The 13,956-nt window shown below is 53.4% G+C and overlaps 1 protein-coding gene across 6 annotated transcripts in view; it reads right to left on the reverse strand.

Annotated features, from left to right (window-relative positions):
* Positions 1-13,956, reverse strand: part of FDPS (farnesyl diphosphate synthase) — a 24,704-nt gene continuing 10,748 nt past the window's right edge. The window contains exons 2-14 of one of the 6 annotated variants that reach the window (XM_057315166.1): positions 10,929-11,005; positions 10,009-10,183; positions 8,105-9,594; positions 7,109-7,324; positions 6,869-7,031; positions 5,345-5,485; positions 2,423-2,503; positions 2,182-2,304; positions 1,770-1,858; positions 1,608-1,680; positions 884-961; positions 659-793; positions 1-262 (exon numbers count right to left, since the gene is read on the reverse strand). In XM_057315166.1, coding sequence (XP_057171149.1) covers positions 62-262; positions 659-793; positions 884-961; positions 1,608-1,680; positions 1,770-1,858; positions 2,182-2,304; positions 2,423-2,503; positions 5,345-5,485; positions 6,869-7,031; positions 7,109-7,290 — 1,266 coding nt within the window. In that variant the 5' untranslated portion in view covers positions 7,291-7,324; positions 8,105-9,594; positions 10,009-10,183; positions 10,929-11,005 and the 3' untranslated portion in view covers positions 1-61. Of the gene's footprint in view, positions 263-658; positions 794-883; positions 962-1,607; positions 1,681-1,769; positions 1,859-2,181; positions 2,305-2,422; positions 2,504-5,344; positions 5,486-6,868; positions 7,032-7,108; positions 7,325-7,660; positions 9,595-10,008; positions 10,184-10,928; positions 11,006-13,956 lie in introns of those variants that run through there. The other 5 variants (XM_044379088.3, XM_026485213.4, XM_048225194.1 and 2 more) reach the window with 5 other exon arrangements.

Consider the following 13,956-nt stretch of genomic DNA (forward strand, 5'->3'; position numbering starts at 1 on the left):
AAAGCTTCGACAATTTATTGAAAGTTGCGAGCCCGCCCCTCCCGCCCGCGCAGTCTCTAGGTCACTTTTTCCTCTTGTAGATCTTGTGCGCCAGCCCCAGGAAGATGGCCGGGGGCAGGGGCGACGCGTACTGCTCGATGAGGCCCATAAGGTGGCCGTAGCTGTCCTCCTCATACTGCGTGAACACAGCGGGCAGGTTGAGCTCCTCGTACAGCGCCTTCACCCGGGCCACGTTCTCCGCCTCCTTCTGCCCATAATTCTCCTGGAGGGGGTGGGAGGCAGGGAAATGGGCTCAGCCCTCCCCAGCACGCCCCTCGTCCACCCCTTCCAGCCTCCAATGTCAAGGGTCCTGGAGCGCCTACGATCCTGAACTTCCCTCTCCCTGCCATTCTGCTCGCATGCCGGCTCAGGCCTCAGTTTCCTCTACCTGGGCACTACTGACTCCCGGAGCTGGCTAACTCGGGGAAGCTGTTGCTGGCATCGGAGGGTGTCTGGCGGCCTTCCTGGCCTCTACCCACTAGAGAAGCCTGTAGCACGGGACAGAAAATGTCTGCTGATGTTGTCGCCAAACGTCCCCTGGGGTGCACGGTCGCCCCCCCCTTAATCCTTGCTCTGTCCCCTTTCCTGGGAGCTCGGGGATCCGTGGCCTCCCAAGCACCTGAAGGAGCTGGCGCTGCTCTGGGGACGCCCGCTGCAGACACTGCACCACCAACCAGCTGCATTTGTTGTCCTGGATGTCTGTGCCGATCTTGCCCGTCACGCTGGGGTCCCCAAAGAGATCAAGGTAATCATCCTGGGCAGGGGGCAGAGAAGGACAAATGAAGAGGCCCCACGACGGAGCCCTAGACCAGGTGTGGCCTGCTCCCTGCCCGGGCCTTCCTACCTGAATCTGAAAGAACTCCCCCATCTCCAGCAGGATCTTCTTGGCATTGGCATGCTCTTTCTCCCCGTCAATGCCCGCCTACAGGGAAAAGGGCATCAATAAGCCAAACACCACAGGTGCCTTCACTTTCCTTGCTGCATCTCCCAGGGCGCCCCGACGCAGCGCCCAAATCCTCTCCCCTCTCCGTTCAGACATCCCTGGCTTCCAGGCTCCAGGACGTCTCGGTGGTCCGACCTGTAGCCCACCTCTTTCAGCGAGGCCCTCGGTGCATGCCAGCAGGGACGGGTCAGCTCTGGAGGCCAGCACGTGACCAGCCCCTGACTCACTCTTCCCAGTCCTTCTGCTCCTCAGCTTCTTCCCAGATGAAAGGGCAACTTGAAGAAGCGAGGTCAGAGCGGGCAGGGAATCCCACCTCCTGCCTTTGGACCTGGTCTTCCTCCTCGCACTGTGAACCCCCCCCCCCATACAGACCCGGAGGGAGGGCGTAGTACTCCCGCGAGATGGGCCAGCCACTTGCGTACCCCTTGCCTCCGTTCATCTTCACAGAAATCCTGGGGAGGGGACTTCATCGTACAGCTAAGAAGACACCCTCAGACCACTTAAGTAACTTGCCCAGGGTCACAGGCCACTCAGTGGGGACACCGGATTGTCCAAAGTTGTCCGCTTTGTGCCCTCTGTCCAACAGCCCCATCAGTGGGCAGCAAGGGGCGGGAGGCTCACTCACCATATACATGGCAGCAGCCACAGGAAGATAGAACGAGTAGAAAGCTGTCTTGTACTTGACAATAGATTTGTACCTGAGTAGGGGGAGAAGGTAAAGTACTCAGAAGGGCAGTGCCCAGCAGAGCCTTCCCTCACTGTCCAGATGGCTCCCCCTGTCCCTCACCTCTTTTCAGTGAATCTGTCGAGATCCACACCGCCCTGGGGGCCTGTGATGAGGTCCAGGGTCTGTCCGATCTCAGTCTGGTACGAACTCTAAGGAGGAGGAAGATGGCCCATCAGCTGGGCTTTCTCTGGGGCTAGGAAACCCTGAAATCCAGGGCCCCACATCCCACACCATGGGCGGTGAGAAAGGCAGCCAGACGCGGAGGGCCCCAAATCCCAAGGCCCACACGCACACAGACACAGTGCTCTCTCACCCCTGCTTCCATCTCAAAGAGGCGGAGAAGCCCTTTCTGCCACCACCTTCCCTCACTTCATTCCCTTCCAGGCAAACCCAGCTATCTCCCGGGCCCTGACCACAGAGGCCGCACCGACCGCAGACGGACTCTGGCGCCGAGCCCCGGCCTGCAGCGCACCTGCAGGAAAAGCTCAATCAGGTTCAGGTAATAGGGCTGCTCCCGGCAGTACAGCTTCAGCAGGCGGTAGATACAGGCTTCCAGAAGCAGGGCATCATTGATGGCGTCCAAACCGATACCTGGCTGGCAGGAACAGAGAAGAACAGTCAGTCTCCGGCCATCCCGCACAGCTCCGTACGCTCTGTGTCACCACCTCCCCGAGGCCTGTCCCATGCCCACCGCTACCTGCTCTCCACTATACCTTCTGGTACCAGCAGAGCTGCCCGCGTCGGGTGAGGGACGAATCCATGATGTCATCGGACACCAGGAGGAAAGCCTGGAGCTGGGAGGAGAAGGCAGAGTGGAATCAGACCCCCGGGACTCCTCACTGGCGCTCCTTCAGCCAGAAACAGAGCTGCCACCGTTGCGAAACCACTGAGCTAGGACGGAAGGTCAGGCCGGGGAGACCGAGGACTTCCATTCTGTGCTGTGGGACTTGGGGAAGTTGTATGACCTCGCTGGTTCAGGCTTCCCACCGATAACACGAGACACCCCGGCAGATCTCGGACATCTCCTGACAAGCAGCCCTAGACAATCCTGGTATCAGGGAGGCGATAAAGCATCACATCCTCTTCTTTTGCCCAGAACTCGAGTGAAAGCTTTAGACGTCTGCCTGCAGTGTGACTTTACGAGACTCTGCAGTGAAAGGAGGCTGTTCTGTGTCGCCCCAGGTACTCCGCTTACACACGCCAGTACCCAGGACAAAGCCTCACCTCAGGGAGCTCATTTAGGGGGACAGAAGTGCAGTCTGACTCGGGGACTTCCACCCACGGGTGTTACACGTGTAACCACGCCAGTGTCAGCCGAGGGCCTCTCTTCCAGGTGCTAACCTACCTCGGGGTCCCAGAATGTGCTGGTCTTCCCGGCAGGCTGTCCAGTCCTGGCATTCCCAGCGCTCGCCCCAGAGCAGGCGCGTCCTGAACGCCCGTCTAATGAATATCAGACGCCGTCACGCCCCCCCCCCCATGAGACTTCCTGTACTCAGGCTACACCTTCTGAGCCCTTAAAGACAGCTTTTCGGGGCGCGGTTCTAGACCCTCACTCCGCCCTGGCCTGTGCGTGTGGGCTCGTGGGTCTGCCTCGCTTGCGGCACCCGGCACCACCCGCCCCGGCTCTGGCGAGCGCAGCGCAGAAAGGACTGCGGCAGTCGCTGCTCTTGTCCCGAGTGAACCCTTGGGGACGGAGGCGCCCATCTGCACCTGTACCTCGGACCACACGCTGGGGCAGGGTCTGGCCGTTCCACACGGGAGCCATGTTTTATTTACAGAGTGCTGGCTTAAAGCCAGTGCCTCTCCCACCCACTTTGGACCAACATCACCCAACCAAGAAGGTCCCCAAAGGGCATCATTTCACGGCGCCCCCTCCCCCCTGCTCTACCCCACGGCAGGGATTCCTAACCCCATGCACTGTCTGTTTCTCAGGGGAACTCACCAGTGCGAGAGTCCCACCCAGCTCACCTACATGAGAAATGTGTCCACAGTATTGGTCACCTGTGGTGCAGGGACTATTCTAAAGATTAAAGACTGAAGAAGAACCACCAAACACATTACTCGGTTGGATCCGAGATGTTTCAAAACAAAACGAAACAGAACCAACTTTGAACGGACATTTCGGGGAGAATTAGGAATATTTAAATATGGAATATACATTAGATAATATTACTGTTGCTATGGTCAGAATGTGTCCCCCCAAATGCATATGTTGAATTCCTAACCATCAAAGCTGATGGTATCAGGCGGTGGGGCCTCTGGGAACCCGGCCCCCTTCCACCACAAGGGGCCGTGGCGGGAAGGCGCTGCTGACCCAGAAGAGGCCCCCGTTTGTGCTGGGGCCTCCATCTTCAACCTCCAGCTTCCAGAAATCTGAAATACATGTCTGTGCTTTGTAAGCTACCCAGTGTGCTGCTGGTTGTAGCAGCCCAAATGACTAAGACAGATGTGACAATGGCACTGTGGTTATGCAGGGAAATGTCCTTGTTCTTAGGAGGTAAATGCTGAAATAGACAATAAGACGAAGGACACGAGGCAGGAGGAGAAAGATAAAAGCGGAAATTGTAACAAAAGTCACCCAAGTAAAAACAATGGTGGACAGCTCAAAAGGCATCTCGGGGAAGTGCCAGCATTGCAGCCGGGTTTAAAAAAAAACCCAACACTCCCCAGTGAACCCACGGGGCAGCAGTAACTCAGGACGCTTCGTTCTACCACGTGACCCACCCTGGCCCCATAGCTCCACTCCTCTGCTCTGCCCGGATCCTCCCGGCCTCCCGGCCTCCCTGCCTCCCGGCCTTGCCTGGCAACTGTGTGGATAGGCCCCCCGGCCCCCCAGGGCCTGCCCCTCAGTGATGCCACTGTCCCTTTACCTCCTTGGAGGCAATTTCCAATACCCCCAGGCCAGAGAGTTCTACCAGGCACCTCACACCCTCCCCTGAGGCAGCTCCTCCTTTCACAGGCCAGGTCCCAAGCGTCTTCCCTTCTGAGCTCACTGCCACCCTCCTCGGGGCCTGGCTCCCCTCCTGGAATCCAGTCTCCTTGTCACTAGAGAAGCCTTTAGGCTAGGCCAGGAAACCATACCCCTTTAAAAGGGGCAACTGAGCTGGGTACAGAGACAAGGACACATGGGGACTGGAGCAAAGCACAGAGAGACAGAGCCACACAGGAGCACCCCCCCTCCCCCCGGCCTTGGGTTTGTAGCTATGATTCAACATCAGCCAGTTGATGCTGCGTGGGACCCTGGGCGCAGATCTAGCAATTTTCCAAGTGATGCTAGAAATCTGGGTTTTTATGTGACATCTCTTCTTTCTTAAGTTTAGGGTGGGCTACAAGTTTTCAATCTCTGCTTTAGAATAATCCTCTGGAAGAACTATGCCCTTTGATGGGTACCCTCTGCGCAGAGGAAAGAGCTGGCCCAGCCCCAAGGCCGGGCTCCCAGCTTAGTCTGTAGATTAAAGACACACCTGGGGGCAAGGAAGTCCCCACGTTTGTTAACCCTCAGCGGAAATCGCTGTCCCAGTCACTGCTAATGCACAGAAACACACGGAGAAATTCATTTCAAGCTCATCCCTCCCCCCCCCAGAACACCCCCACCCTGTAAAACCTCTGCTTCTCCTGCCTTTCCCCCCTCTTACCAGCTCCACACACCAGCCCACAGTCAGGGCCCGCCGCACACTATCAGCATCCTGCTTCCTTGGCTCCACCAGCTCCTGAAATGCTATCAGCACCGTCAAACCCCGCTGGTACTTGCCCCCAACAGCATTGTACTCCAAGACCTGGGGGCAAGGAAAGAGGGACAGGGCACCAGGTTCCGCAGAGTGCCTACTCTAAGGTTTCGCCCTGCCCTCTCCCGCTTCCAACCCGGACTGGACTTTAACCCCTCAGGCCCCACTCCTCCTCCCAGAGCCTCTGGAATTGCGACCCTTGGCTTCTTCCCCCAAATCCTGGAGCACCGCTGGAAGAGTCCCCCATCCCCAGGCTCTCTCTGCATGGTTTTCCTCAGTACCTTTTTTTTTTTTTCTTTTAAGTAGGCTCCATGCCCAACACTGGGCTTGAACTCATGACCCTGAGATCAAGAGTCACACGCTCTACTGACTGAGCCAGGAGGCGTCCCATTCCTCAGAAAATTTAAAGGCTCCACACTGCACATTAAGATCTGCTCCCAAGCCCACAACGGGGCTTGAACCCAGGGAAAACTCTGTACGTGCCATGGGAATGGCTGGCTCCTTCCCAGGTTCCAGCCCCAACGCCACCTCTCCTAGACTTCCCAGCCACCTCCTCCCACCCACGGTTCAAACCGCCTGCAAAGGAAAAGCCTCTCTCACTGTATGAAAGATGAGGCCCCCAAAGTTGGCCATAAGAGAGCTCAGGAGGGGACCCGGTGGTATCCCCTCCTACTGGGAGCTCTCCTTTTGCCTTCTGCTGCCCGGCCATCCACCAGCTCTAATGCACTGGGAAAACCTCCCTTTTAATCTCCATCCCAGTGTAGGCAAACCTTTTCCTTGGCTCTCCTCAGAAAAACGAGACAGCATTTGTAAAAAGAATTACTAGTTACCCCAAAAGAATTTAAAAAATTAGGCAACTCAAATATCCCAGCCACATTTCCTGCCCTGGAGCAGAGGTTTCTTTTCTTCTCTTTTTGAATTATTTATTATTTTAGCAGGGAGGGGCAGAGGGAGAGGGAGACAAAGTCTTAAGCAGACTCCACACTGAGTGCAGAGCCCGTCATGGGACTTGATCTCATGACCCATGAAATCACAACCTGAGCCGAAACCAAGAGCCAGAAGCTTAACCAAACGGAGCCACCCAGGTGCCCCTGGAGGAGAGTTTCTGATGATGCCGTCCTCCCAGGTCCCTGACAAAGTAGCACCTTAGGACTTCTGGACACCTAATTCCCTTTCTCAACAAAATCAAAGACTTAGCAGGTTTTAGGCCTTCACCGCCAGGGGCCACCACCCCATATACGAAGCAGGATTGATGGGCTGAGTTAAGTATCCCTGCTCAGGCCCTGCCCCCTCCAGAGAAGACCAGAGTCACTCAGGTAAAAGCCTGCCCCTCCTCCCACCCCGGTGTCACAGGTCACCCAAAAGCCACAGCTGGATCCCACACATATATAGAATGGACCTAAGAGTCAGTCTCTGAAGTCAGCAATCCTTCACCTCCTTGAGCCGGGCAATGGCATCTCCCGTCTCCGGGTGACCCACACCATCCTCGGTCAGCACCTTGACAATCTGGGAGAAGTGCTGAATGAAATCCTGCTTTGCTTGGTCATAAGGGTCCAATTTCTGGTCTCCATTCATTCTGAGGGAGGAGTAAAGTGCTCTGAGGAAAGGAAGGCCAAGTCAGAAACCTGAGCAGCTGCTCCCCTCCCCAAGGCCCCTCACCCCCACCACACTCACCGAGGCTCCTCTGTCCACGCTTGGCACCAGCAGCGGGTACTGTGCCAGGCCCCCAGGACTGGGCACCCGTGCACCAGGGAGGGCCGCCGTAGGGGACCCAGCCACCTCTCCTGGGGCGCCCAGCAGGGGGCTGGCAGCAAGAAGACCCCCACAGATCTCAGCCAGCGGGACAGGGGCATCATGGGGGTGGCATAGGGAGGGGGCACCGAGCACTCCCTGCAGGGGCAAGCACCAAAGGCAGATGCACGGTGGCGGCTCCCCAGGTCACCCCCACCACCCTTTTACCTCTGGGCCCAGAATGCCCTCTCTTCAGAGCTGAGCCTGAGGGCATTTCCACAAAGAAGGAAATGCAAGGAACAAAAAGTATGGCTGGCTGACCGAAAGTCAACGGGTTGCACTTAACACAAGGGCGCACTTAAAATAACTAACTCAATGCCACCCAACTTTATCCCCCCCACCGTCAACTCCTGCAGGGAGCCTCTGGAATCGCTACTCTCTTGGCTTCTCCCCCCAAGTCCCGGAGCGCAGCTGGAAGAGTCCAAACTAAAGTACCTGAGGACTAGGGCCTGGGAGGACCCTCAAAGCGCCCTATTTTGTGGAGGGCCAACTGTGACTCTAGGAGGCAGGAAGATACGTGGTCAGTGGCAGCGCCAAATCTAGAACCCAGGTCTCCCCTGATAGGCGGGGAAAGGGCTGTGCAGGCTCGGGGATACCCCAAGAGGAGAACTGCGCCAGAACCCGGGGGACCACAGACACGAGGTCCCGGGCTCTGGGACTGGGCGTCCCGAGCCTCACAGGCAGCGCTGGGACCGCACGGCCAGCCTCGGAGCAACACGGGGTGGCCAGAGAGGCTGTGGGCGCACACAGCCAGAAGACCAGCCCGTCGGGCCCACCGGCCCCCAACACGGGGGGCCTCCTGTGCGCCCGCACCACTACCACGGGAGTGAGGCTGAGCCTCGCACTGCGGCCCCAGTCCCAGCCGGAGACCTCTCTCACCTGCTCCTGGATGCCGGCTCTTAGGCCAGTCTTAGCGCGGAACTCCAGATAGCCGCTCCGCTCGGCGCACGGCCCTCTGGGTCTGGTAGTTCCCGAGCTCCCGTCCCTCCAGGCAGAAAGGCCTCATCAGACTACAATTCCCGGCATGCCGCGGGAGGGACAGGACGACGCCATCTAGCGCGGGCAGGCTGGGCGGAGACGAGCCGCGCTGATTGGCTGCCTCCCCTCGTGTGAGCATGGGGCCCTGTGTCGAGCAACCAATGGAAGGGCTGCTCCCAAGGCCGGAGGAGCGAGTCTGGGCTGATGCTGGAGGTGGGAGGAAGAAGCTTGCTCTGGCTCCCAGCTGCCCCCTGTACTACACTCGGTAGTTATCTGTATGTCGGTGGGGAGCTGGGTGGAGTATAAAATTCCCCAGGACCGGCTTTGCCACTTATGGGTTCTCCAATTCCCCGAGCCTCCGTTCACTGTCTCCTCATCTGTTCAACGAGGATAACGCCGTGAGACAACGTACACAAAGTGCTGCAAGGGCTCAAGAAACAAGACAGAGAGCAGAAACCAGAAGCCTCACCCCTGCGCACGGCGTACCAGGGCGCCATGGCTTTACCTTGTTGGCTCTCTCTCCACCAACCCTCGCAAATCCCGGTTACTCCACCCACTTAAAAGCAGCCCGAAATTCCAAACCACCTAGGTTACAGATAGGTTTTGTCATTAAGGAACAGAAACCGCTGCGCAAGGATATCCACTTTCACCACTGCTATTCAGCGTCGTACTGAAGTACTAGAGCTGTTAGACAAGAAAAAGAAATTTAAAAAACAGCCAAGTTGAAAAAGTAGTAAAAATACATTTCCGAGGTGATATGATCCTAAATACGAAACATCCACAAGAAAGCTACCGGAACTAATAAACTCAGCAAAGTTGCAGGGTACGAAAACAATATGCAAAAATCAGTCGAGCTTCTGCACACCTGCAATGAACAGTCTCAAAAAGGAAATGAAGAAACCAATTCAATTTACAATAGCATCAAAATAATGAAATACTTAAAAATAAAATTTAACCAACTTGTACATTGAAAACGATAAAACATTGCTGAAAAAAAATTAAAGGAGACCTAAATAAATGAAAAATACCCGTATTACTGGATAGAAAGACTTAATATTGTTAAGATGTCCCAAAGCAACCTACAGATTCAACACAATCCCTATCAAAATTCCAACAAAAATTTTTTTTTTTTTTTTGGCAGCTATGGAAAAGCCAATCTGCAAATGCATATGGAATTACAAGGGACCCTGGATGGCTAAAATAATCTTGATAAAGAACAACGTTGAGGGGTGCCTGGGTGGCTCAGTCCTTAAGCGTCTGCCTTCGGCTCAGGGTGTGATCCCAGCGTTCCGGGATCCAGCCCCACATCAGTCTCCTCCACTGGGAGCGTGCTTCTTCCTCTCCCACTCCCCCTGCTTGTGTTCCCTCTCGCTGGCTGTGTCTCTCTCTCTCTGTCAAATAAATAAATAAAATCTTTAAAAAAAAAAAAAACAACATTAAAAGACTCACACTTCCCAATTTCAAAATTTACTACATGGCTCTGATAATCAAAATGATGTGGTCCTGGCTAAGCACAGACATATTGACCAACGAAACAGAATTCAGAGTCCATAAATAAACTCATACATCTGCGACCAATAGGCTTTTTACAAAGGTACCAAGTCCACTAAATGAGGAAAGGACAGTCTCTTCAGCAAATCACACTAGGTAAACACAATTATCTTTCCTCGTGCAAAAGAATGAAGTCGGACCCCTACCTCACACCATACTCAAAAATTAACTCAAAATGGATTAAAACCCAAATATAAAAGCTAAAACCATAAAAAAAAAATCTTAGAAGAAAACATAGGGATAAGCCTTCATACCTTGTATTTAATGGTAGATTCTTTTTTAAGATTTTTTATTTTTAGGGGCTCCTGGGTGGCTCAGTCCATTAAGCATCTGGCTTCATCTCCAGTCATGATCCCAGGGTCCTGGGTTTGAGCTTCTCCTTCTCCCTCTGCCTCTCCCCCTGCTCATGTTTGCTCTCTCTGTGTCTCTCTGTCAAATAAGTAAATAAAATCTTTAAAAAAAAAAAAGTATACAGAATGAAAGAAAATATTCCCAAACCATACATCTGATAAAGGTTTGATATCCAGAACTCCTATAATAACAACAAAAATACAAACAACCTAATTAGAAAATGGGCAAAGGACTTGAGTAAACATTTCTCCAAAGAAAATATACGAATGGCCAATAAGCACAAGAAAAGATGCCCATTATCATCAGTCATTAGGGAAACGCGAGTCAGAACCACCAGGAGATACCACTTTACACTTCTTCAAATGGTTACAGTAAAAACAAACAGATTTTTAAAAACTGAAAATAATAAATGTTGGTGAGTATATGGAGAAACTGGAACCCCCTGGCATTGCTGCTGGGAATGTAAAATGGTACGCCTGCTGTGGACAACAACTGGGCTGTTCCTCCAAATATAAAATGTAGAATTGCCATATGACCTAGCAACCCTGCTCCTAGGTATAGACCCCAAAGCACTGAAATCAGACACCCACACAAAATACTTGTAGCTAAGGTTCATTGTAGCGTTATTCACAACAGCCAAAAGGTGGAAACAACCCAAGCGTCCATCCACCAATGAATGGATAAACAAAATACGGTATAAACGTAAAATGGGGTATTTTTCAGCCCTAAAATTAAGGAAGGAAATTCTGACACACCCTACCACATGGATGAAACTTGAAGCATGATGCTACGTGAATTTGGGCAGACACAAAAGAACAAATACCGTGCAATGCCACTGACGTGAGGTCCCTACAGGAGTCGAATTCATAGAGGCCAAAGTTGAATGGTGGGTGCCAGGGGCTGGGGGAGGAAGGAATGGGGAGTTAGTATTTAATGGGTATAGAGTTTCCATTTGAGAAGATTTTAGAAGTTCTAGAAATCGATGGTGGTGACGGTTGCACGATGATGTGAACCGCTCAGAGTGGTTAGAAGTACATGTAAAAGCGGCTAAAATGGTCAATTTAATGTTACACATGTTTTACCACAATTAAAAAGACAAAACAAAACCCCAAAAATCAGGTGCTTCCCTGGAGAACTAGAGGCAGGTCCAGGAAAATGTCATTACACACAGTAAATTGCAACCCGGGTCACACCCAGCCACACCCCGAATCTAGTTCTTCAGCTGGTAAGCCTGCACATCTACCCTCCCAGGAGCCTGTGGATTCCTCCCCCAGGCCCACGGCCTCCTTCTCTGGCTGCCTCTCCACCCAGGCTGCCCTGGGTCCCGGCACCAGGTGACTGGGCTGGGAGTGAGGCAAGGGTGGGGGAGGAATGAACAAAGGCCGTGGATACGGATGAGAGACAGGCAAAGGAGTGGCAGGAAGCCCAAAGCAGTCCTGAGAGAAGTGATGTTTTCAGGAAGGAGGAGGATGCTGCCTTGGCCTGTGAAGGCTGGGGGAAGGTGCTTCTGGAAGGAGCACGGCTTACTGGGGAATGGGTCTAAGGCGGAGTGAGAACTCTAGGAGCTTCTAGCAGATCTAATAGCCATTGGCTTATCCTGTGTGGCCCGATGGGAGGCAAGTACAGCTAGCTCACCCTCAGGGGGAAGAGCGATTAAAACCGGCTGGGAAGGGAGGCTGCTTCCAGGCCGGTCCTGCCGAAGTGGAACTCCCTGCCCTAAGTGCAGCCTGGGTTCCAGCCTTGGCTGCACCCTGACCAGCTGGGTGAAAACGTCGCGAGCAGCATGGCCTCTCTGAGCGGGCTCTGAAGCTGAAAACTGAGGACACCACCGCATTTTAGGGGACCTAGGTGTACTTTGAATGAATCAAAGAATAAATGTGCACCCTGTCTAATTTACAGAGCTGAGTCAAGGGTCAAAAGCGGCAAAGTGGGGGGAAAGTCTTCATAAATATTGAAGTCCGCTTAAATCCAAGGAATTACTGGGGCGCCTGGGTGGCGCAGTCGTTAAGTGTCTGCCTTCAGCTCAGGGCGTGATTCCAAGGTTCTGGGATCGAGCCTCACATCAGGCTCCTCCGCTGGGAGCCTGCTTCTTCCTCTCCCACTCCCCCTGCTTGTGTTCCCTCTCTCGCTGGCTGTCTCTATCTCTGTCGAATAAATAAATAAAATCTTAAAAAAAAAAAATCCAAGGAATTATTAATCCACTCCCTTTGCAAACTCCAAGTTAAGGAAATGGGGAGATGAGGGGTCAAAGGAGAGAGGATTGATATGGGGGAGGCAGTGTCCCCGAAAACTAAAGTACTCTTACTTTCTCATTCCCAGCCTGGGACCTCCTAGAAGTGACCTTTGTTACAGGACTGTGTGGACCCAGCCTGGCTACGCAGGATGAGAGCCTCTGGGCTCCCCAACGCCCAACCTGATCTTCATTGGGAAACACCAGGCAGCAGAGTAGGTCAAGGCCTCCTACACACCCGGGTCCGTGGGAGGAAAGTGCTCAGAGCCATCCCCTCCCCCAGTCACAAGAAGCCTCCAGTACTCAGGGGAGGAACACACTTCTGCAGGCAATCAGTCCCGGGTTCAAAGTCTGATTTAAATCCTTATTAGTGGGGCGCCTGGGTAGCACAGCGGTTGGGCGTCTGCCTTCGGCTCAGGGCGTGATCCCTGCGTTGCGGGATCGAGCCCCACATCAGGCTCCTCCGCTGGGAGCCTGCTTCTTCCTCTCCCACTCCCCCTGCTTGTGTTCCCTCTCTCGCTGGCTGTCTCTATCTCTGTCAAATAAATAAATAAAATCTTTAAAAAAAAATAAATTCTTATCTTATTAGTTGTGTGACTTGGGGTTCATTACCTAACCTCTCTGAACAACATTTTTCTCCTCCTAGAACGGAGATGATACGCATCTCACAGGCTGATGCTGACTGTGCTTCCTCACGTGGCTGAGAACAAGGCTCCAGCGAGCACACACCAGGCCCGCTCCCAGCCGTGTCCCCAGACCATTAGGCCAATGTCTGCTTGTGTTTTGTGGTCTCTTGTTACAGAGGCTAGTCCTCTAGGAGGGCTCCCCTCATCCGGTCAGGTGTCCCTTTCCGTCCCCCTGTGGCTCCTGAGCTCGCCCCGGTCACACCCTGCAAGGTCACACCAGCAAGGTCTGAATCCTCACCTGTCTTCTCCATCACCTGCAACTTCTTCAGGACAGGAACATATCTTTGTCTCCCAGAGGAGAGCACAGGGTCTGCCCCAAGAAGAAACCTAGATGGGATTTATCTTCATAAGTAGAGAAATATTCCTTTTTTAAAAAAAGGTTTATTTATTTATTCTAGAGAGAGGGAGAGAGAGCATGGGGGGGAGGGGCAGAGGGAGGAGAGAATCCCAAGCAGGCTGTCCGCTGAGTGCAGAGCCCGACTCGGGGCTCCATCGCGTGACACCGAGATCGTGACCTGAGCCACTCAGGTGCCCCAAGGAGAGAAATATTCTAATGAACACTCCTGGAATTGTCACCCAGCTTGGTGGCCCTGGGCCCGTCTGATTCTGTCAAGTGACCCTGCTTTCCCCCACAGCAGCCACACTGCTCCTGGCAGGAAGAGTTTAAATCAAGCCTCCGCCCGCAGTATCGTTACACCAAGAAACACTTGAGGTTACACACATCTCTAGCCGTCGAGGAATTCTTTTTAACACAGTGCACAAAATTCCTTAATAGCATCTAATATCCGGCCCATGTTCAAATTCCCTGGATTGCGTCAAAAATGTATTTTGCCATTGGCTTGTTCAAATCAGAATCCAGTTCGGGTCCACACACTGCATTTGGTTGGTCTGTGTCTTAAATCATTTTTAAACAAACAGTTCCTCCTTCCCCCCTT

Source organism: Ursus arctos, unplaced genomic scaffold (assembly GCF_023065955.2).
Source record: "Ursus arctos isolate Adak ecotype North America unplaced genomic scaffold, UrsArc2.0 scaffold_2, whole genome shotgun sequence".
Lineage (NCBI taxonomy): Eukaryota > Metazoa > Chordata > Mammalia > Carnivora > Ursidae > Ursus > Ursus arctos.